Source organism: Cornus florida, unplaced genomic scaffold, assembly GCF_030987335.1.
Source record: "Cornus florida cultivar Cherokee Brave unplaced genomic scaffold, ASM3098733v1 CherokeeBrave_3.0.0_Hap2_Chr10, whole genome shotgun sequence".
In the NCBI taxonomy this organism is placed as follows: Eukaryota; Viridiplantae; Streptophyta; class Magnoliopsida; order Cornales; family Cornaceae; genus Cornus; species Cornus florida.
Genome location: NW_026775580.1, coordinates 9,547,791 through 9,572,053, shown reverse-complemented (window position 1 = coordinate 9,572,053; position 24,263 = coordinate 9,547,791). Strand labels below are relative to the sequence as shown.

General features: G+C 39.2%; 1 protein-coding gene across 4 annotated transcripts; it reads left to right on the top strand.

Annotated features, from left to right (window-relative positions):
- Positions 1 to 4,634: 4,634 nt before the first annotated feature.
- On the top strand, positions 4,635 to 12,200 carry LOC132279322 (peptidyl-prolyl cis-trans isomerase FKBP18, chloroplastic). 4 transcript variants are annotated; one of them, XM_059781269.1, is made up of 6 exons: positions 4,635 to 4,927; positions 8,060 to 8,130; positions 8,215 to 8,319; positions 10,953 to 11,102; positions 11,198 to 11,257; positions 11,961 to 12,200. In XM_059781269.1, the coding sequence occupies exons 1-6, from the start codon at positions 4,675 to 4,677 to the stop codon at positions 12,021 to 12,023; spliced, it is 702 nt and encodes a 233-aa protein (XP_059637252.1). In that variant the 5' UTR covers positions 4,635 to 4,674; the 3' UTR covers positions 12,024 to 12,200. The 4 variants fall into 4 exon arrangements, with proteins under 4 accessions (XP_059637252.1, XP_059637255.1, XP_059637254.1 ...); XM_059781272.1 differs by having other exon boundaries at positions 11,881 to 12,200; XM_059781271.1 differs by lacking the exon at positions 11,961 to 12,200 and adding an exon at positions 11,726 to 11,874.
- Positions 12,201 to 24,263: the final 12,063 nt, after the last annotated feature.

The window sequence follows — 24,263 nt, the reverse complement described above, 5'->3', positions numbered from 1 at the left end:
CAAAAGAAGGAAGATTGTAAATATGGCTGCATCGAAATAATTTCTGCATTACAAGTGAAAACAGGTTTGAAGAGGGGAGACTCTACCTTTCTTGCAGCTATGATAGAGATCAAACCGGACCAGTTATTGAAGTTTCGGATTCTGTTGCAGAAATTCTAGAGGAATTTGCAAAAGTGATGCCACCAAAACTACCGAAGCAATTGCCCCCTCGACGTGCTGTTGATCACAAGATAGAGTTGGAGCCTGGTGCTAGGGCTCCTGCTCAGGCCCCATACCGGATAGCGCCTTCAGAACTGGCTGAACTGCATAGACAGTTGGATGAGTTACTAGAGTCTGGCTATATTCAACCATCCAAGGCACTGTATGGCGCGCCAGTGTTGTTCCAGAAGAAGCAGGATGACTCAATGCGGATGTGTGTGGACTATAGGGCTCTAAATAAGGTGACTGTGAAGAACAAGTACCCAGTGCCCAATGCCGCAGATTTATTTGACAGGTTGTCAAGGGCTTCCTACTTTACTAAGCTGGATTTATGTGCAGGCTACTGGCAGGTGCGTATAGCAGAAGGAGATGAACCCAAAACTGCATGTGTAACTCGTTATGGGTCTTATGAATTTCTTGTAATGCCGTTTGGGCTAACTAATGCCCCAGCAACCTTCTGCAACTTAATGAATAATGTGTTTTATGACTACATTGATCGTTTTGTTGTTATTTATTTGGATGACATTGTAGTCTATAGTGAGTCATTGAAAGATCACTTAAAACACTTGAGATTGGTTTTCTCAAAACTGAAGGAGTTTCAGTTATATGTCAAAAAGGAGAAGTGTGAGTTTTGTCGCCAAGAAGTGATGTTTTTGGGGCATTGGATCAGTAAAGGCCATGTCAGAATGGATGAGAGAAAGGTGAAAGCCATCCTTGATTGGTCTGCACCTACCAAAGTGACAGGGTTGAGATCTTTTCTAAGGTTGGCAAACTACTACAGAAAGTTTATAAAGGGGTATTCCAAGAAGGTCAGTCCTTTAACGGACTTGCTGAAGAAGGACAAACAGTGGGTTTGGTCTGAGGAGTGCCATAAAGCTTTTGAGATGCTTAAGTAGGCAATGTCTACAGAACCGGTCTTGAGACTGCCTGACTTTGGTTTACCATTTGAAGTGCATACTGATGCCTCTGACAGAGCAATTGGTGGGGTCCTAGTCCAAGAAGGACACCCATATGCCTTTGAAAGCAGGAAGCTTAAGGATGCTGAGCAGAGGTATGCAACTCACGAGAAGGAGATGACTACAGTGATATATTGTCTTGACGCATGGAAACATTATCTATTGGGTACCAAGTTTACAGTGGTGACTGATAATGTGGCCAATACCTACTTCAAGACACAGAAAAAGCTTACTCCAAAGCAAGCTCGTTGGCAAGAGTTTCTTGGGGAGTTCAATTTTGTGTGGGTTCACAGACCTAGAAAGCAGAATCAGGTTGCTGATGCCTTGAGTAGGAAAGAAGTGCAGGAGTATGTAGCGTCGTTAACCACGGTGTATACTGATCTCCTTGACAGAATCAGATAGCAATCACAGTCCGACAATGCCTATCAGAAACTTAAGCAATAGGTTACTGATGGTGAAGTCAGGAAGTACTGGATTGAAGATAATCTACTCTATGCCAGAGGAGGTAGATTATATGTTCCTGTTGGAGGGCTGAAACGGGAACTAATACGGAAGATGCATGATCCTCAGTGGGCTGGACATCCAGGGGTGGATAGAATGCTGTCGTTGATATCCAGATTATATTACTGGCCCAAGATGGAGGATGACATAGAGTTATATGTCGAGACTTACTTAGTCTATCAGAAAGACAAGCATGAGAGGAAGAAGGAGGCAGGGCTACTGCAACCCTTGCCTATACCAGAACGTCCATGGCAGTCAGTTTCAATGGACTTCATTTCTGGTTTTCTTAAGATGGAAGGTATGAGATCTATTTTTGTTGTAGTAGATAGATTCTCTAAGTATGCATTTTTCATTACTGCACCACATGCATGCCCGGCGGAAGTTGCTGCTGATTTATTTCATAAGTTTGTGGTGAAATATTTGGCTTGCTTGAGGATATTGTTAGTGATCGTGACACCAGATTTACAGGAAGGTTCTGGACAGTGCTATTTGGCTTAATGGGTTCTGAACTGAAGTTCTCCACAGCAAACCATCCTCAGACTGATGGACAGACTGAAAGGATGAACCAGTTATTGGAAGAATATCTGAGGCACTATGTCACTGCAAGTCAGAAAAATTGGCTGGAGTTGCTAGACACTGCACAATTTTCTTATAATTTGCACAGGTCTTCAGCAACAGGAATGAGTCCCTTTGAGTTGGCAACAGGGCAACAACCTCGCACACCACAGGAGGTGGCAGTGCAGAGGACCGGTGGAAGATGCCCTGCAGCATACCTATATGCCCGTTCCATGCAAGAGATGGTGGAGGAGGCACATGACAGCCTTGCAAAGGCTGTGAGAAGGATGAAAAAGTATGCAAATAAAGGGAGAAGGCCATTAGAGTTCCAAGTAGGAGACAAAGTTCTATTGAAATTGACTTCACAGATTTGGAAGAAGATAAGCAACAAGACTATTCACAGAGGGCTGCTTCAGAAGTATAATGGTCCCTTTGAAGTTGTGAAGAAAGTGGGGAATGTTGCTTACATATTATAGTTACCTGAGAGACTAAAAGTCCATCCTACTTTTCATGTGAGTTTCCTTTTCATGAGGACACTGCAGATACATCAAGACAGCAGGCTAAGAGAGCCCCACCTGTTATTCGGTTACAATTTAACAAGGAGGTGGAGAAGATTTTCTCACTGGACCCAGGGTCAGAGTAAGAAAAATCGCAGAACTAATTACTTGGTGCAGTGGAAGGGATGCAGAGAAGCAGAGGCGAGTTGGGAAAGGGATGTGACATTATGGCAGTTTGAGAAATAGGTAAGGGAGTACTTGGACAAGTCGATGAGGGCGTCGACTTCTCCTGATGGGGGTGGTTTGTTAGCCCCTTGACGGTTGTTCAAGGGAAGACATGAGCATTTCAAGGCCATGCCATGTCTTGGGAATACTTTGGCTTTGGTTAGATAGCCATGACGATGCTCAGTGGGTTGTCAGCGTGGACATAGGATGGTTAAAAGGATGCTCGGCGTGCACTGGGGGTGCCTAGTGGCATTTTCGTAAATATGGCAAAACGTGAAAATTGGAGTTTTGACTCAGGATCTTTATGGGAGGTACCTTGAGTCCATAGAAGTTGGTTGGCGCAGACGACACTCGATTTGGATGTCGAGAAGGGTTTGAAAGGCCTTTATGACTTCTCAAGCATGGGTGATGTTTACTCATGTCAAAGTGCTGATTTTCCTTAAGACTACACTAGGGGGGTTTGTTGAGCACATTAGTTGGGCTATGGCATGGCTTGATTAGAGGGCTTAGCCAACGTGCATGGGCATGTGTTGCACCACTCCAAGATGGTTGCACAAGAGGGGAGCAACTAAACTAATGATGGGCAAACAAGTGTGCACCCGTGTGCACGGGCGTTCAGCCCGACGTGCGCACAGGCATCCAGGCGGGCGTGTAGCCATGGGCACACGAGGGTTCGAGTATAGCGCACATGGATGGGCACAAGTGTACGCACCGGCGTGTAGCAGCGCGCTTATAGGCGTGCACACGGGCGTGCATGGCTTGGCATCAACGTACGCACCGACGTGCACTCGGATTTGCACTCGGGTGTGCACACGGGCGTGCATGGCATGGCACGCTATGCACTCAGAGACATGTGGGTGCAGAATGGTGGACTTGGCAAGGGCTAGGTTCACAAGGTTGGCTCAGATGTTGCTAAAGCATGGACCACACAAGTCCTGACTTGCGGTTACAAAAGATGGCTAAGTGGGCTCAGTTGGTGGGGGGAAGTTACTAGCACTTCCCCACTCATTATGGGAAGTGGGGGTGTGCTGATTAACTTCCCATGCAGGTGGCACAAATCTGAGATGACAACAAGTAAGCGGTTGGAGGTGGTTTCTTCCACTATGCAGAGTGCAACTTCTTGTGGGATATGTGGCATGAGCAGAGCATGGCAACTACATAGCAGTTAGGCTTGTCAACTGCATTATAGTGCTGGCATACTTAGAGGATGCCAGCATGACCCTAGGTGGATGGGGGTGTCATCCATTATCTTAGTGGGCAGTTATGGGCGGTTTTGAGAGTGGCCTATATAATGCTAAGGTGGGCTTTGTAGAGGGAACAGATAGGAGGGTGTGAGCCTTGGTTCCTTGTATGAACTCATGTTCCTTTGTAGTATATTTAATATGAGCAAAGGTTGGAGCTTATTGCTGTAAACTGTGAGTGCCTTCTTTATATTTCTATATTGTGTGTATTGTGTTGTGTGTTGGCTGAGACTTGGTGGGCCCAAGTGCCATTACAGAGGCAAAAATTTGTGGTGTGATTTAGCCCTGTAATAGGACATATGGTGAATAATGGGTATGTTTACTTAACTTGTAAAAATAAAAAATTAAATAATAAAATAAAGACACTTAAAAGTTTCCAAATTTGAAGGATAGAACGGTAATTAAAAGCAACAGTAGTGGGGGATGATGGACATAGAAAGATATATATCCGGTTTCTTGGTAATGTAGTATATCCATTAGTTTGTGCTCCAACGGCGACCAATGGCTATGGCTTTTACAAAGAGCCACTATAAGAGATGGACAGTTGAAAATCCTCAACATTGTTCAAAAGCCACCACATACCCAACGCATAAGCCTATACAGCAAGTTGTTCTTCCAATACCCATTTCCAGAAGATCTTCAATTCTGATCTCTACCCTGTCTTTAGGCCTCATTTCACTCCCACAACCATCTTCCCATGCTAGAGAGAGGCGCAACAGAAAGACCATCCCTCTTGAAGACTACCTCACAAGCTGTAAGTCACTCATTATGTTCTTGCACTGATATCTCATGGATATATGTCTTCAATTTCTTGGAGTTCTTGTGTATAAATTTCAATCTAATGGAAACCCATGTGATAATTTGTGGGAATGGGTGAACAAATGGTACAATTCATTTATATCTGTATAATATCGGCTGTTCATGGGTCAGAAGAGGTTTAATTCACATATTGGTGTTGTTGCTATAAGTTTTCATATCACATCCAGATTATTTCTCTAAATTGAGACACTAAAACCCTATATTATTTAATGTAGTTTTTTATGCATGTCATTATTATTTTTTGTTGTTGGTAAATATCATTAAATGAGTGTTACTAAATCAAAGAGCACACTTCCAATTAATTCGTTTCTCTCGTGCCTCTTTATCTTTTACTAAAATTCTTCTCACTTGTTAAGCATACATTTGCAAATCTGATTATTGAATTTTTTTTTTTTTTTTTTTTTTTCGGGGGTAAGTTATCTTTATCTGACTTAAGAGTGAAAATCACTCCAAAATTTTTGGCTACAAAATAGTAAGCATGATACCTGCAAATGGAGAATATGATTCCAAAATTTGTGAACTTGATAAGTTGTCTGCAAGCTACAAAATAAGGACCTTTTGCCTATGACCTTGAAGATACTTGTCCTTTAATTAATTATAAAGCAAGTGCCATTTTTCTTTATAATCATTAGACTTTACTTTTTTTATTTTAATAATCAAGCACTATAAAGGATTTTTATTTTATTTGCAAGTAACTTTATTCATAAATTTCTGGTACAAAATTTGAACCTTGTTATGGAAAACATAGAGAAGGAAGGAGGAAAACAGATAAATTAATTCAATCTCAAAAAAGAGCTATTGATAAATTCGTTACTAGCAATAAACAAAATACAACAAAAAATTTACGAGAAGATTTAGTTAATGAACAACTGAGCCACTTAATATAATTAAATAAATAAATTAAAATATATGGCGTAGATTAATTTTAATTTCATTAATATATTAAATATCAAAAAGGTCTCTTCTAGAATTTTCACCTTAAACTTCAACTTATATTAAGCTGGAACACCTTATCCTTTTTCGACTACAAAATACTAGATGCAAGACACCTTAGCCATAAAATGGGTAATGATTAGTGGAAAACAAATATTATGATTGCCTAGGCCCTAGAAGCGAGTAAACTTTTTTGCCACAAGGAACTGTTAGAATATATTGTAGTGTATATGTTTATTATATAGGGTTTAGGTTTCTTGCTCTTTACACACCTCGTCACCTATATAAACCCCTATGTATCTTCATATCTCATACATCAATACATATACGTTTTTCTATCTCTTTTATATTTAACATGGTATCAGAACCTCTCGATTACTGCTAACAATCTTATCCGTTTATCGTAGTCACCGCTGGGGATGGCACCATCAGCCCCATCCTTGGCAGTCAACCTTCGGTAATCAACCTTCAAACTTATACTTCCGCATCCCAACATTTAGTCTCAAGTTCATAATCAGCAAAAGCCTTATTTGGCCGCCCAATCAGCCTCCAAGGCACATCAATAGTGGTGCCAGCAATAGTGCGTCACAGCAACGACAGTTGCCATGTCAGACACAGTTAGCAGCAGTGCCAGCAGTAGTGCCACCTCACCTGCCACGTTAGTTGCCATGTCAGACACAGTCAACAACGGTGCCAGCCGTAGTGCCACGTCAGTTGCCATGTCAGACACAGTCAGCAACGATGGCAGTAGTAGTGCCATGTCACCTGCCACGTCAGCTGTTAATCGTGTCTCCATCTTCATTATGGGTGAAAACCCATCTTCACCAAATCGCTTCCGCTATGCCGCTTTCAAGATCTCATTTCCAAACTCAAGATGGTTTCATTTAATCCACCTTGATTTTGAGGGAGGCTGTTAGAATATATTGTAAAATATATTATTGTTACTATATTGTAGAAAATATTCTAACCATGTATAGGTTTACCATTTAGGGTTTAGGTTTCTTGCTCTCCACACATCTCGTCACCTATATAAACCCCTATGTATCAACATATCTCACACATCAATACAAAATACAGAGTTCTTTATTTCTAACAGGAACAACCTTCTCATCATGCCTGAGAATTTCTTAGTTGAGGTATTGTTGCAAACTGAAGTGCTTAATCTTATTCTAAGCTGATTTTATGCAGCTATTAGACGTAGGATCATGCTTTAGTCTTAAAATTACCATGCCCTATCTTCTGCTCTAATTTTACTCCAAAATGTTAAAGCGACGACATGTTTGAAAGAATCTTTCGGAAAGAAAGCTTTGCAGAAGCCACTTAAATTATCAATAACCATAATAGTGTTTTTCTTTTTCTTTTTCTTTTTCTTTTTTGAAAAAAAATAAAAAAACCTATATTTGAAAGTTAAAAATTTTGTGGAATAGCATCTCATTCAAAATATTGTTCTCAGGGAAGTCTTTTCCATGCTTCTTCCAGAAGCAGGTGCTTACTTGTCCTTTACAGTCCATTTGGCACAAGGGAAGAATGGAAAGGAGGGATTTCTTTATTTATTATTATTTTTTTAGGGGGTGGGGGTGGGTGTATGGGATGGGGGAGGGAAGTCCCTTTCATTTGAATCCAACACATTCCTTTTGAAACTGGGAAGAAAAGAGTATTGCTTTCTTACATTTTTGACCTTGAAAAGCTTTTCTTTTTATTTTATTTATTTACTTATTTTTTTAGATACGGAAGTGTCTAATGATAGAATCATATGATACCACGTCCATTCAATTCAGCCCAACGGTAAGGAAGGCCTTCTTGTTTCCCTAGAGACAACTCTTCCTTTGCTCTCATCTTTCGTCTCTCTTATTTAAACGGAGCATAAGGAATCATTGATATATCAACATTGCTAAAAGTCTGCCTGGTCTATAGTCCATACACATCCAAAACTATTGTCAAAGTGAAATTAGTTAACTCGAAAGGTATATTATCTTAGATACTTTTGCTGAGAGACACATCAGAGTGTATGATTGTTACACTAGCAACTATATAAATTGTAAGATTAAGTTCATTAATAATGTCAAAAAGCATTTGACACAAATAGACAGTTTATTTTTATTGTTCTTTTATTAATTGGTTACTTTCGAAGCAGCTGATGGACTGAAATACTATGACGTTGTTGAAGGGAAAGGTCCAATAGCTGAAAAAGGATCGATAGTTCAGGTTTGTTTGTAATGGAAGTTAATGATCGTTAAACCTTCCTGTCTTAGATTTCAACTTACCTTCTTCTGGTTTCAACATTTACAGGTGCATTTCGACTGTGTTTACCGTGGTATTACAGCAGTGTCAAGTCGGGAATCAAAACTCTTAGCTGGAAATCGGAGCATTGCACAGGTTTTACCTTTTCATTTGGTTAGTTAGCAAGAGGTTCTAGAACCTAGATGTTAGATTTATTTTGACAAATTAGAATCATCAAAGAAGGCATTAAATCCCTCAAAACTACAGTGAACTAGGTAAACTGGTAGTTGATTTATGCTCTCTACTTTAGCTACTATTGACTTACTGCATTAACATGTCACGGTCCAACTCACGGGCAGTTTTCCAACCCAAAAGCCTCAACTGTTGGGAGGAAGAGACGCACCCGGTTATATGCCCAAGATCATTCGAGGGCATGTCCTGTGTGAGACTATGAGTCCATGAAAGGCTTACCCATTCTGTCCCTTGCACCCTCGCAAGGGGGACCCACACTGCCACTTGGCGCCCTGAGGTGGTTCTGATTCCACATGTCACGGTAGGGATTCACACAATCCAGTTTGATCTGGTTCTGCAATGAACCAAAACCAAACCGGTCCTAGTGGTTCCATAGATCCATACAAAATTGTTGAAACCAGCAGAACCAAATCCTAGATTACTGATTTAGATCAGTTCGGTTCAATGGCTCTATGCTTTCTGATAATTCAGCCCAATGACTAAGCCATCCCTAATAGTTCGTCCCAAACAAAAATTATACAAAATAAATTGGAAAGGACTCCTAAACTTGTGTAATTAAAAGAAAAATCCTAAACAATTAATTAAGTGCATAACAGAAATTTTCCAGCCATCTAAACAGCTAATTAATGGCTAAAGTTGAATCTATTCAACAAGTAAAAAGAGAGAGGGATTTGAACCCTTCAATAGTTCTTTGTTCAATATTGATGAGATACTAAAAGAAAATAAATAGAGTAAGAGTAAGGTTCGATTAGTATCGAAAAGGATTTGCATGATGTTATCATAAGCTCAAAGACATTCATTCAGATTACATACTCAGAAAGAGATTTGATCCCAACACAGGAAGTAAATGAATCGAGATAAAAGCAACAAAACCCCGTGGCTCCCCATGATTTAGAAGAGTAACCTGACTCACTTGAGGAGGGCCGCAAAAAAAAATAAAAAAACTAAAAGCAAGCAACAACAGAAACTATAGCAGTACCCTCATGATTTTAGAAGTGGTCACTTAACTCACTAAGATGAGGAGGAGGAAGTGAAGGGGTTGATGCTTTCAGTGGTTGAGAGTCTGAGATGAGAAGGTAGAAGTGAAGGGGCAAGCATCATAGATGAGCGTTAAAGGTGAGGCAAGGGTCTATGATAGATGAGAATCATAGATGAGCATGAGAAATGAATTGGAGAAAAGTAAAGTAGTCAGATCAGTGGTCATAGAGCTTCAGGATGGGCTTGCGTTGGAGCAAGGATGAGGGGTTGGGAAGAAAATCTGAGATGAGAGATTGAGTGTTAAGATTGGGATTTGTAGTTAGTAACTGTCACAGAAACTGTAGATCACAGTGTATGGTAAGGGTTATTGTTTACCAATTAAAAGCAACAGTCTGGTCCTTCAGGACCCCAAACCGGAACTGCATCATAATTACGATTCTTTAATTTTTGAATTGCAATCAAACCGTGCCATTACAGTCCGACCAAACTGTACGATTCAGATGGGACTGGTTCTAACGGATTTTAGTGTACCACTATGTCACGGGCAGTTTCCAACCCGAATGCTGCAGCTGGTTGTAGGATGCGCCACACCCACTTAGATGTCCAATACTATTCTAGTACATGTTCGATGTGCGCCTGTGAATCCATGACAAACAACACAGTACAATGTGCTTTTTATGGTGCGCACATAAAAACTCGCACAATTTCGAAAAAGATAAAGAAAGCTCTGTTTCAGTTACTTTTTGTCCAACTGTCTTTCTTGTCATTCCCACAAAAACTCTCACAATTTTTTAAAAGAAAATGAAAAGCTTTGTTTCAATGATATACTTTCAAAAGAGACACCATTACAAACATTGATATCATTTTAAGCAAAATTGATGCCCAAATTTTCATAAAAAATAATAAAAATAATGCAAAAGGCTAGCTCAGTATGACAGTATCCGGTCTCCTCCTCCCCAACACCTTGCGAAGCCAGGACTAGTACTGGGCAATAGGCTTTCTTAGAACCTAGAATATAGTTTTGGACCTTAATAAGGCAAGCAAAAGTACAATCCCAATTCAGGCCGACTTCTAATATGTAGCTTTTCTTATTCCTAACTTGACCTATAGGGCAAAGAACTTTTTCTATATTTGCATATTGCTCCGTGATCTTTGGAGCTTCCTTACACCTACATAACAATTTTTAGTATGTTGCAACAGAGAAAATAAAAAAAAAAAAAAAAAAAAAACAGAAGAAGTTGAATGTTGCATTCATTATGCTATGACACTATTTTTATTCTGCATCACATTCGTGTTTGGTAGATTGAGTTCATGTGCCTTCTAATGAACAACTATCTTTGCATCCGTGATGTAGTGGCCTTCTGGCCCTGTACTCTTACTTTTTGAAATTTCGAGGACGGTATTTCTTCTCCCTGGCAAATAACTAATATCAGTAGCTGCCTAGCCAGATAAAATTTCAAAACTTCTGAACTCAATATTTAGATGCAGTCAAATAATTTCATCCCCACTGGACAATGCTATGAAGTCTGACATGACTGAATGAATTACTGGCTTTCATTTCTTTGTACTCTAAGTAGCCTTACGAGTTCAAGGTTGGAGCTCCCCCAGGAAAAGAAAGGAAACGTGACTTCGTAGACAATCCAAATGGTCTATTCTCTGCCCAGGCTGCACCCAAACCTCCAGCAGCCATGTACTCGATAACTGAAGGCATGAAAGTAGGGGGAAAGGTGATAACATCCTCCTAAGTGGCTTTCTCTTCTCAATTAATGCTCTTGTTTTCAGTTTAGACAATCGTTTCCATCTTACTTTTCTTCTTGTGTAGAGGACTGTGATTATTCCACCAGAAGCTGGGTATGGCCAAAGGGGAATGAGTGAGATACCGGTAAACAATTAATTATGCTCATCATTATATTACTTACTATGTGGATCTGTCTATTATTTCATCAGTTAATTTGTTAAGTGGTTGACCCTAAGTAGATTAGATTGAAGTTTGTCAAATTGAGTTGAATCAACTTGTTAAGCTCTCTGTTAAGATAAAAATAAAGATGAAAAGAGTAGTAAATGTTGATATGGCTTAATGATATTAACCACCGAGGTAGCTTTGGGTGTGATTAAAAGGATTGTTTTTCACTTGAGGTGCTTTGGTCATCCCATGGAATTTTATTTTGTTCATTTTATATAAATCCATCAACGTAATGAGGTCACTATGGAAAATATCAGGCATTTCACAAATGACTGGAAAAAAATTGAAATGGTGTTTTTGAAGAATGAGAAGTTTCAAATATTCAATATCATCTGTTGTGTTGATCTATCATTTTCTTTAAATTTACCTTGTTCGTGAATGATATAGGATGATGGATTTTGTGAAGATTTTTACCTTTGATGAATGGAGCTATTTAAAGTTCGCACCTCATTTATCACTTTATGAAGTTCCCTCCCCTACATATTTGAGCTCCGAATGTGTTTTGTGCATGATAAATCTTGATGATTCATGCATTATCCCAGGTCATGAGCTCATGTCATTGAAGAAAGAAAAAAATTAGAGACATTGTTCTTGCTGAATTACTTTGGTGTACGTTGTGCAGCCAGGAGCTACATTTCAACTGAATGTCGAGCTTTTGCAAGTAATGCCACCAGAAGAGAAGTAGTCTGTTTTGGGTTATGAGATGTTTGTGTAAATTGAAATTTCTACTACATTATTCTTCTTATTCTTCTAGCGTTATAAAAGGTTGCATTTTTGCAGTGTTTTTGTACTTTTTTTTGCTTTTATTTTTTGTATGGATCAACATATTTCGAAAGTACTAAAGATCAATTTTCTGGAGTAACTGGATTCTGTAGTTCAACGATTTATTTATTTATTTTGCATTTTAGATAACTGTTTTTTTATATGAAACATAGACAAGTTTTCACCTGAGATTGTTCATTTATAACCTCTTTCCTCTTTAGGTCTTTTAGATGTAATATTTCTCCGTGGATGGATGAGGTCTTGGTGATAAACTGAATAATTTAGGATAACGCAAACACAGGACACTAATTATTGATTGTTTATTTATGCAGATCTCGTAGATGGTTCTCTGTTTGTTTATTTATTTATTTTTTCTTTATCAAAGTTGAACATAATAAATATAGGGTAATTTACAGTTACCTCCCTGCAGATAGGTCAAATTATGCCCGCGTCCCCTAGAGTTTGGATAATTTCGTTTAAAGGTCGTTGTGGTCCTTGTGGATAGGAGTCTTAGGAGATGGTTTGATTCATTGATTGGGCCTGGCAGGGGAAAAACAAGAAGTTGGAGACTATAATCCTAGCTTTAAAAATACACTCCAGGCCCACCCCGGTAAAAACAACTGCAAGGTGCAGAAGTGTTGTGAAATCGCTGGCTGGTTTCTTGGAGATCCTTCTACTTTTGGGGTTTGATGGGTCATTGCCCAGGAGAAGGCGCTGCAGAAGGGTGTTGTCATCGTCGGCGACGACGGTGCCGCGTTCGAGATCGTCATCAGCGGATCAGAGCTCAAAGTGGTACTCAATCTGTTCTTAGTTCTCAATCTGTTCTTAGTTCTCTCACTTGCATCAATTTGGGGCTTCCACAGTATGTGTGTGTATATATATATATATGGAGGGAGATAGAGCCAAAATATAATTTAAGACTCGCAAATTTCATCAAACCCCTCTCTCTCTCTCTAGAATTTAAAAGAACTTAACAAAATTTGATCAAAAATTATAACCCAATATATCCGTCAATCAGAAACCCCTCAATTTTCTTTTTTAAACAAACCCAAATATACACAACCATTGAATTCAGAGAGGGAGAGAGGGAGAGCAGCGATGAGAAAGCCAAAGTCATCAAAGACGGATTTGAAGAAGCCAAAGTTGTCGGCAGTGCCAACAGCAATGAGAATTATGACAATGTTGGCAACGACGTCTTTAGGCGAAGGTGCCAACAGATTTGAAGAATCCGAAGTCATCGTCAGCACCCGCATCAAATGAAGTTATGGAACCAACCCAAAAGCTTTTTTTTTTTTTTTTGGAATTTACCAACCCAAAAGCTTTGACGATAGAGAAACGTGGTACAGAACTAGAGAGAGTTTTACGAAAAGGACAAAAATTCTCTCCATTGGAGCAGTTAACCTGTTCCAGCTGGTACGTACCTAATGGTTATAATTGAGCCACGTCACCTTCATCAACGATGGTAACAAAAAAGTTACCGAGACAATAAATAATATAAATAAATATACTTTATGCGCTGTGCAATATACCATACATATATATAATATTATTATTTTATTCCTTATTCCTTCTCTTCTTTTCTGCCCAAGATCCTGAACTTGATCTTCTTAAAAAGATGGGGTGGTCAAGGGTGAAAAACATTGCGCTAGAATTACCTCTTAATCGCCAAATGGTTGATTCAAGATTAATATAGAGAATTGTAGTATACATTAATCTAGAGAATCATGCAACTTGTAACAATAAGCATGGATTATCAAACTCAAGCATGGATTGTCTACCTATCTCGGAATTTAAATGTAATTACATTACAATTTAACTAAAACAATGAAATTAAGACAATTAACTAAAGGTGTAGTACAATCTATCAAGAATAAGCATAACCCATTATATTAATCAACAAGTGTATCTAGTATAGAGACATAATCCTTAAATAACTAATCAGTAAATCCTAAAGACAAAGGTATCTAGTATAGAGATATAATCCTTACATAATCACACATAGACATGCAACCAATCTAGAGAATTAATAGAAAGGATTCAACCATAGAAATCATAAGAAAAACCAAGATTTATATATTCACAAGGCTATAACATCCATTACAACAATAAATTCCCCAAAAAGATAAAGACTGAGTTTTAAATTACAAGCCTAGGGCTCATCCAAACCCTAAGATGGTGTCTAGCCACTCATGGAGGAGGTGGATGTGGTCATGGAACCCTCAAGGGCAATCCCCAAACATGGCTTCATCTTCTTCCTCTTGGTCTTTTTGGTAGAAACCCTAGAGATCTTGATGTTCTTGCCTCTTTTCTTCCCCCAAACCCTAATTCTAGAGAGAGAATTCAAATATCTAAAGTTGATCTCTATGTAAAATTAGCTAACCCTTACAAAAGTGGTTTAATTCCCCTTTTACACAAGCTTCTTGGAGTGCAAAACAAGTCAGAAATAAGCCCCAAAAGGATCCAATCCCGTAGCTATTTGGAAGGTGAAGTTCGAGTTAAGCCGGGAATAAAACAGCTCACTACCAGCAGGGTTTTGATCGATCGCAAGGATTCATGATCGATCGTGAATTTCTACGATCGATCGTGTTGACGTGGCATTCTTATCTTGACAACTGGCTGCCTTATCCGCTGAGCCGGTGCTGACTAGGATTCACGACCTATCGTAAAGAATTCACGATCGATTGTGATGTTGACGTGGCACTTCAAACAATGATGTGGTAAGGCTGAATGGCTTATCCGATGACGTGGCAACATGATCGGTTGTGGAATTTGCGATTGATCGCAAGGAAATCACGATCGATCGTAGGCCCCTATCTTACATTTTTCTGAACTTTTTCCGGATTTTCTTAATGCATTTGCTTAACTCCAAAAAGGCTTTAATGACCTGAAATTAGCCTGTTTAAAACTTATTGATCTGAAATCGACAAAAACATAAATTAGAACAAAAGCGGGAAAGTAAAGATAGATGAAAGGACTAAAATACCATTTTAGCACTTATCACACCTCCAAACTTAGATATTGCTAGTCCCTAATAATGAATTATGATATAAAAAAAGAAATGAACAACTATGAACTAGAAAGCAATAAAAGAATAACATCGTTTTCGTAGGGATCACGGTTGCATTTATTATATGCAACAAGCCTTTTAAACTCCTAGGTTACCCCTAGTGGACGAGTGAAGTCTCGTGAGGGTTTCCAGAAATGATACCCAACTTTCTCACTTAAGAGGCACCAACATTCAAAACAAGTATTGAAAGAAAACTACCTCAAGTATGCCATTTTTTAACTATCTCTAAGCAATTTCCAAATTTCCAACAAGAAGAAACAAATATGGTCCTCCACACATCAAGTAAGATGATCATGCAAATCAAAATAACTCTAGCATCCTTTTGAGTGAACCGGCATCAAATATATTGCTATTTTAGCAAATCAATGAAATGGGCATAACCGGTCTCAAACTAGCACATAAATCGAGTACCAATCATCAAGACCAATGATCGGTTGGTCAATTAAACATCAACCTTCGCAATAGCCCGAATCATTGTAAAATAGGGCTATTGGTCGGGTAAGTCGAACCACTGGGACTGCGCTAATCTATGGCAACCTAAGTGTCTAGAGTCATTTTAGAGTGATAAGGGGTGTTTATAGAGGGTTTGTTTTGTTTGTCACTAAACTACAAATTCAAAATGCATAAAACAATAAATTGAAGGAGATTAAAAGAAAAGATTTAGAGAAGGAAGTCTAGGGAAGTGAATCCACTCCAAACCTTTACACAAGCTAATTATATGATTGATTTGGGGAATTAATGTAGAAATGACATTGATGAATAGAAATTCATGACTACTATAACATCTTCAAGAAATTCAATTAATTAAAATGTAAGAACAACCTATCAAAGCTCCACATGCTTAAATTACCTAAACTATGGTGCAATCCTCAACATGCTCACTGAGCTAGAGATTGTCAAACAAGTAATCAATTGATGAGAGCACATGATAACAAGTCACAAGGTTAATCCATCAAAAGAAATTCTTAAGCAATAAATTAACAAGCTACTCAAAATCATGCCATTAAAACCATTCCATAGTCTTAGCTCCATTGTCACTATGAAACTACAAGCCATACAACCATGAGATTAAATCATCTAAGACAAGAGTATTTAATGCAACATGATCTTTAGAACATTAAAACATCCATTACATTATGTAACATACTCTAGATTATGGAACTAGTCAAATACACATTTCATTCCCCAAAATAAATCAAAAACTAGACATGCTTACAAAAAGGAGTTTCATCACCTCCCTAGATGGAGGTTTAGTTATCCATGGATAAAAAAATGGAAGAAGACGAAGAAGACTCCATTGTTGCCTTCAAGAACTCCAAGAACTCTCCTTCTCTTGCTCCTCTTTCTCTCCTCTCTACTCTTGTCAAAAGTTAGGATAATGAATTTGTGTGGCCTCCCTTCTCTTCTCTTTTATAGATAAGGCCTCTCTCTCTCCCCCAAAAGACATCCTCAACCACCTCATCAATAGGGAAATCCAAAGTTGGTAAATGTAGAGTGCAAGTGGCTGAAATGGGCTATTCCCGAACAACAATCTGCCCAAAATTCGAGCACTCGAAGCAAGGCCTCGAGCACTCGAATTTAGTGTAAAAAGCTCCATGCTTCACTTGCTCCGCCCAGACCTACTTTGGTAAAATGGCCATAACTTTGCGCTCCAAACTCCGAATGATTAACCGTTTGAAGATTTGGAAAGCTAATTCAGATCTCTAAAAACTTTATGTTTTGGTGGAGATCCAATTCTCAAGTCTGGTTGGTCGAAATTGAAGAACAAGGCAGAACTTCATTGCTGCCAGGCAGTTCTGAGCACCTATTATAAGAAGATCATAATTCTCTGCTCCAAACTCCGAATGATGAACCACTTGAAGATTTGGAAAGCTGATTCAGAGCTCTAAATATGTCATGTTATGATGGAAGTCCAGTTCTCAAGTTTTCAAGGTTAAAATGGCGAGTAAAGTTCATGATCTACAACTGCCAGAAATTCAGCCTTGTGCCTTTTAATGGCCAAAACTCCACAAAGCATCCTTCTTGCTTCTTTTTGGCCAATGGACCTGAAAATGTGCAAAAACATACAATTGGAGATAATCTATATAAAATACACAAATAAAGAACTTAACTAATGCAATTTAGGGCGCTTGAATATATAATATTCGGCGCTTATCACACCCCAAAACTTACATTTTGCTGGTCTCTTAGCAAAACCAAAATGCAAAACTCAATGGAATGACAAACATGGGACTGCTACTACAAAAATATCTACCATGGTAAAATAAAATAGATACATAGCTCAAATATAACTTGAAACAGACAAAAACTGGAGATGGGGTCATTGGGAAAACTACCTTGCATATATGAAGCATTGATACAAAAATTGGCTAAATACATTTCCACATACATGCATCAACATCAAAGTCTATATAAATAACTCAATTATCATCTCTTGAATGAAAATCAACTCTAACTTCAGTGAAAGTGAATTGGATTCTCAACATGCGGCTTTTACTTTCTTTTCCAATTCCAAAGCACAAGTTTTCAAATCATTGAATTCCCCTTTAAATGAGGTCCCTAAGGCATGATTTTATTTACAAGACAACTTTTGTTGCTTGTTGACAATTTATTGTAACTCATAAGCGAAACATAGAATGGTTGTGCAATGCTGAAGTCCCTTAAGCTTTCTAACCAACCTATGTAGCAAGCGTTAGGCCAACAACTCCCAAACCAGATGGCTTTAAGGTGTTAAGTGTAGAGACACTCCATAGGGCTTAATAGCTTAAGTTGGAAAGGCTACGAACTCCAACGAACCATGTTTATTACCAGTTTATTTTTTGAATGACCGTGCAATGTTTAAGTCCTTTAAGCTTTCTAACCAACCCTTGTAGCGAGCGTTAGGCCAATACTCCCAAACCAGACGGCTTTAGGGTGCTAAGTGTAGAGACACTCCTAGGGCTTAATAGCTCGAGTTGGAAAGGCTACGAACGTCAACTGGTCATTATTTTCTTTCTTTCTCAGATTTTTTTTTTTTTTTTTTTTTTTTTTTTTTTTTTTTTTTTTTTTTTTTTTTCAAAATACATGCCAAAGGTATCCATCTATCAGGTTCATCAAATCAGATTAACTAGGCCAAGGTCAAGGTCAATCGAGTTGCATGCCTCACAGTTAAGTTTCTACTGTGCATCTGTGCATTGTGAAGCTTAAAAGAGTGTCAAATCCAGCGAGAATCTAATTAAGACATTTATACAGACTAATTTGAATTCACATAATCATTTCAACTCAAATTTTTCTTTATTTTCAAAAATGTCAATTGCTTCTATACACAAAGTATTAAACATATGCTTCGTCTCCGACAAGTGTCAAGTTATACTATCATTGCTTAGAAAAAATGCAAAACCAAAAATGTCCTAATGCACCCCCAAACTTGAATGTCACATTGTCCTCAATGTGTGAAGACAAGTGAAACAAAATAAGAGCAAAGAAGGTAAAAGAATAATAATACCAAGTGGAGTGATGAATACAAAAGATATCCATCGATGTGAATGCGCAGAAGCGTCCCCCAAACTTGGACATGAAGACCTATCCAAACACAACTAATGTACACAGGTAAAAGCACAGGTCTTTTAAGAAAAATCAAAACATAAATAAGAATACAAACATGAATGTTAAAGAAAGACAAAAATCTATACAATTTTATTTTATTTTATTTTATTTTTTTTTCTGGCATGCATGCATGGTTGGAGGGAGGGTGAGTTTGGATTGGTTTGAGAGGGATGGTTTGGGTAGGTTGCAGGAAATGGGGGTTGAGGGAATGGTGTTGGTTGGTTGATGTGTGGAGAGAGATGCCGAGGGGTTGGCATTGGCATGGGGTGAGGTTGGTTGCTGTGGGTTGTGAGAGAAGCCGAGAGGAAGGGGGTGTGAGGTTGGGGATGGTGTTGGGAAGCCGAAAGAGAGGGTTTGTGGTTGATGGATGACGAGGTTGGTTTGGCATGGAAGGTGATGCATGCATGTGGCATGCATGGTGCTGGGTTTGTGTGGTGTTAGATGGTGGTTTGTAGAGGAATACTGAGAGAGAGATGAGGTGTGGGGTTTGGGCAACGAGTGCTCGGGGTGGGTGTGTGGGTTGTTGTAGAGAGAGAGAGAGAGTGATGGTGAGGGAAGATAGAGGTTGCATGCCGAGGTTGAGTGGGGGTTGCAGGGGTTGAGGTGAGGGTGAGAGGTGTTAGCTTGCATGGTGGCATGGGGCATGGTTAGTGATAAGCGCCGAATATTGTATATTCAAGCGCCCTAAATTACATTAACAAAGTCCAGTTATTAATTATTTTATGTAGATTAACTCCATGTGCATGTTTTTATGCATTTTCAGGTTAAAGTGCAAAAAGGAAGCAAAAATGATGCCTTGTAGAATTTTGAACAAAAAGGATGCCATTTCTGAATTTCTGGCAGCAGTGATCCTGAATTTTGTCGCCATTTTCGACCTAGCAAACTCAAGAACTAGACTTCCATCATAACATGAAAGATTTAGATCTCTGAATCAGCTTTCCAAATCTTCAAGTGGTTTATCATTCGGAGTTCGGAGCAGAGAGTTATGATCTTCGTAACAGAGGTACGCAGAACTGCCTGGCAGCACTGAAGTACTGCCTTTCTCCCCATTTTCGACCAACCAGACTTGAGAATTGGGTCTTCATCAAAACATGAAGTTTTTAAAGCACTGAATCAGCTCTCCAAATCTTCAAACAGATCATCATTCGGAGTTTGGGGCACAAAGTTATATCAGTTTTACCAAAATAGGTCAGCGCTGAGCAAGAGGAGCATGTTGCACATTGCACTAAGTTAGAGTGCTCGAGATCACTTTGCGAGTACTCGACAATCAGGCAGATTGCACTCGGAAATGGCTCAATTTCAGCCACTTGCACATTGGTTTCCTCAATGCCATCTTCCTTCTTTATGAAGTGGTTGGAGGTGTTCCTTGGAGGAGAGAGAGAGGGTGTTGTTGGAGAATAAAAAGCTACCAAAGGCCACACATTATCTTTCTTTGATCTTTAGCAAGATAGAGGAGAGAGAAGAGAGCAAGGAGGAGGGTGCTCTTGAGTGCTACAGTAGGAGCTCGAAAATGGAGATGGAGTCTTCTTCTTCTTCTTCCATTTTTGTATCCATGGATAACTAAACCTCCATCTAGGGAGGTGATGAAACTCCTCCTTGTAAGCATGTCTAGTTTTTGATTTATTTTAGGGAATGAAATGTGTATTTGACTAGTTCCATAATCTAGAGCATGTTACATAATGTAATGGATGTTTTAATGTTCTAAAGATCATGTTGCATTAAATACTCTTGTCTTAGATGATTTAATCTCATGGTTGTATGGCTTGTAGTTTCATAGTGACAATGGAGCTAAGACTATGGAATGGTTTTAATGGCATGATTTTGAGTAGCTTGTTAATTCATTGCTTAAGAATTTCTTTTGATGGATTAACCTTGTGACTTGTTATCATGTGCTCTCATCAATTGATTACTTATTTGACAATCTCTAGCTTAGTGAGCATGTTGAGGATTGCACCATAGTTTAGGTAATTTAAGCATGTGGAGCTTTGATAGGTTGTTTTTACATTTTAATTAATTAAATTTCTTGAAGATGATATAGTAGTCATGAATTGCTATTCATCAAGGTCATTTCTACATTAATTCCCCAAATCAATCATATAATTAGCTTGTGTAGAGGTTTGGAGTGGATTCACTTCCCTAGACTTCCTTCTCTAAATCTTCTCTTTTAATCTCCTTCAATTTATTGTTGTATGCATTCTGAATTTGTAGTTAAGTGACAACAAACACAACCTCTATGAACACCCCTTCATCATCCTAAGAATGACTCTAAACACTTAGGTTGCCTTAGACTAGCGCAGTCCCAGTGGTTCGACTTACCCGACCAATAGCCCTATTTTACAATGATTCGTGCTATTGCGAAGGTTGATGTTAGTTGATCAACCGATCAATTTTTGGTGCCGTTGCCGGGGACTTACAAACGGTTTAGCAACCAAAGCTTAGGGTTAAATTTAGTTTGATTGTGCATATTGTGTCTTGTGAATATTCCTTGTGTGTTTTGATCATCTTCATGTTGTAAGATTCTAGGGACTCGAAGCTCGCCGTGGGATTGCTAGCAAATTGTAAGTCTAGAGGACCCCAGGTAAGTCTCGTGACTTCTAGTTTCGAATTGTGAATATCGTGCATGTGTTAAGCTTAGAAGTAGATAAATTGCAAGCCCTTGTCGAGGCTATTTCAATTGTGTATTTTCAATTCCAAGCATCGGTCCTTGTCGTGGCCATTTATTTTCTGTCTTGATAATTGAGGAGAAAGGGAACATCATATGTGGAGTTGATGATAAAGATTTGTTGTGATGATGTTGTTGTGAATTGTTGATGTTTGGCCGTAGGTCACTCTCTCTTCCCACACTTGACTCGCCTATTGATATAAATTCACTTGAAAGAACTCTTAAACGGAACCTTAGGGAACCCACTCTTACAAGGGACCTTGAAACTGAATTCAATATAATGGGGGATAACGTAGGAAATCCGGGGAATGAAAGGGCTGAAATTCCTAATGTAGAACCAATGACTCTTAGAGATCATTTCATTCCTACCACCTATGCTTCTCCTTCTTGTATAGTGATGCCAAACATCGATGCAGCTCAATATGAGATCAAGTCTAGTACCATTCAAATGCTTCCATCATTTCATGGCTTTGATAATGAAGATCCATATAAGCATCTTGATGAGTTCCTTGAAATCTGTTCGACCATCCGGTTGAGAGGTTTTCCGGACAATGCACTTCATCTCCATCTTTTCCCATTCTCCCTAAAGGATAGGGCAAAATATTGGTTGAACTCCCTCGCTCCCAACTCTATTACTTCTTGGGCTCAATTGCAACAAGAATTTCTTAAGAAGTATTATCCGGTGAGTAAAACCAACCAGATGAGGCGTTCCATTCTAAGTTTTTCTCAAGTTGATGGAGAACAACTCCACGAGACTTGGGAAAGGCTACAAGATCTTCTTCGAAAATGCCCTCATCATTTGATCCCAAAATAGCAATTAGTGCAAGCTTTCTATGCTGGCTTGACCGAAACCCATAGATTCATGGTTGATTCTTCTTGTGGTGGGATGTTCATGTCCAAGAATGCGGGTGAGGCTTGGACCTTACTTGAGAATTTGAGTGAAAATTCACTTCAACACAATTCTCGTAGGGCTCCGACCGCAACCACTCCAAACAACACCAACCCTTGTCAACCAAAGTCAATAAGGGAGGAATCATCTCAAGTGGATGCCATCGCTCATAAATTCTACCAATTGATGGCACCACATCTTCCTTCTTCATTGTCTCAAAATTCGGCAAGTTCAGTTTGTGCTTCATGCACTAGTCCATTCCATCTCTCGGAAGATTGCCCCACACCGGAGCAATTTCCCAATCCCAACCAAGAGCAAGCTAATGCCATATTCTCGCGGCCCGAGAACAATCCATATTCCAACACATACAATCCGGGTTAGCGAGATCATCCGAATTTCTCGTGGCGGCAACAAGCCCCACAAAATTCCCAATTCCAAAACCAAGGGCGTCAAAATCAGCCCTCTTCTCAATATTAAGGTAGACCTTTCCAAGCCTCTTCAAGCTACCGTCCTCCTTACAATCCAAATGTCTCCAATCAACCTCCTGTGTGTCCAACTGACGAGATAGTAGCTGTAAACAAGCAAATGATGGAATCATTAAATAAGCAAATAATGGATGCCAACAAGCAACTCTTGACATCCTTGCAGCCTACTCTCCAAATGGTTCACTCTCATACTTAATCCATAGCTAATCTCGAAAATCAAGTGGGCCAAATAGCTAACTCGGTCAATCAATTGCTTTAAAAGGACAAGGGCAAGCTTCCCTCTCAACCTTTTGAAAATCCTAGAGGAATGCATGTGATTGACGAAACCCCTCCTCCGAGTGGGCCGACTCATGAACAAGTTCAAGCTATCACCACCCTTCGGAGTGGTAGAGTGGTTGACAACAAGGTCGATGGAGACAAAAGTGAGGAAGTTTCTCCTTTGAAAAATCCAAATTCAAGCTCTTCTAATCCAAATTCTTGTCCAAATACCATTCACGGAAATCCCACACATGTCACCCCAAATGTGGAAACTACTTATGAGCCAAAAGCTCCGTTTCCCCAACGTCTTCAAGAGTCGACACATTTTGGGAACAAGAATTGTAAAATTCAAGACATGTGGGAAGTTTTCAAGCAAGTGAAGATTAACTTGCCCCTCTTGGACGCTATCAAGCAAATCCCTCCCTATGCAAAATTTCTCAAAGATTTGTGCACTCAAAAGCGCACTTCTAAAAATCATTTGCCAAAAAAAGTGAGATTGACTGAAAATGTTAGTGCTATCATTCAGCACAGCACTCCCCCGAAGTATAAGGATCCGGGTGCCCCCACAATCTCGTGCGTCATTGGTGACAACAAAATCGAGAGGGCCCTCCTTGACTTAAGAGCTAGTGTGAATTTAATTCCATACTCAGTCTACCTACAACTTGGTTTGGGAGATCTTAAGCAGACTTCCGTGGTTTTGCAACTTGCCGATAGATCGGTCAAGCATTCACGAGGTATTCTCGAGGACGTTATCATCAAAGTGGACAAATTCTACTTCTCGGTAGATTTTGTGGTTCTTGATACGGAACCAGTCCATGACCCAAAAAAGCACATTCCCGTGATCCTTGGTAGGCCATTTTTAGCCACGGCTAATGCATCAATTAATTGCCGAACCGGGGTGATGGACATTGCTTTTGGAAACATGCAAGTCAAACTCCACATCTTTCATGCAACTCAACATCCCTCCAATGAGGATGATTGTTTTCTTGTGGATGTCATTGATGAAGTGGTCGAAGAATCTCTCCCCTTCATTCTAAGCAAAGATCCTCTTGAAACTTGCATGTCCCATTTTGACTTCTCAAACTTTGATGTTAATCAAGCCATTCAAGAAGTCAATTCCTTGCTTGATATTAATGCTATCATGGATGACCCTCCTTGGAAAATTCCAAAAGAACCACTTCCCCAACTTTCCACCACTCCTCCGGTCCCATCATTGT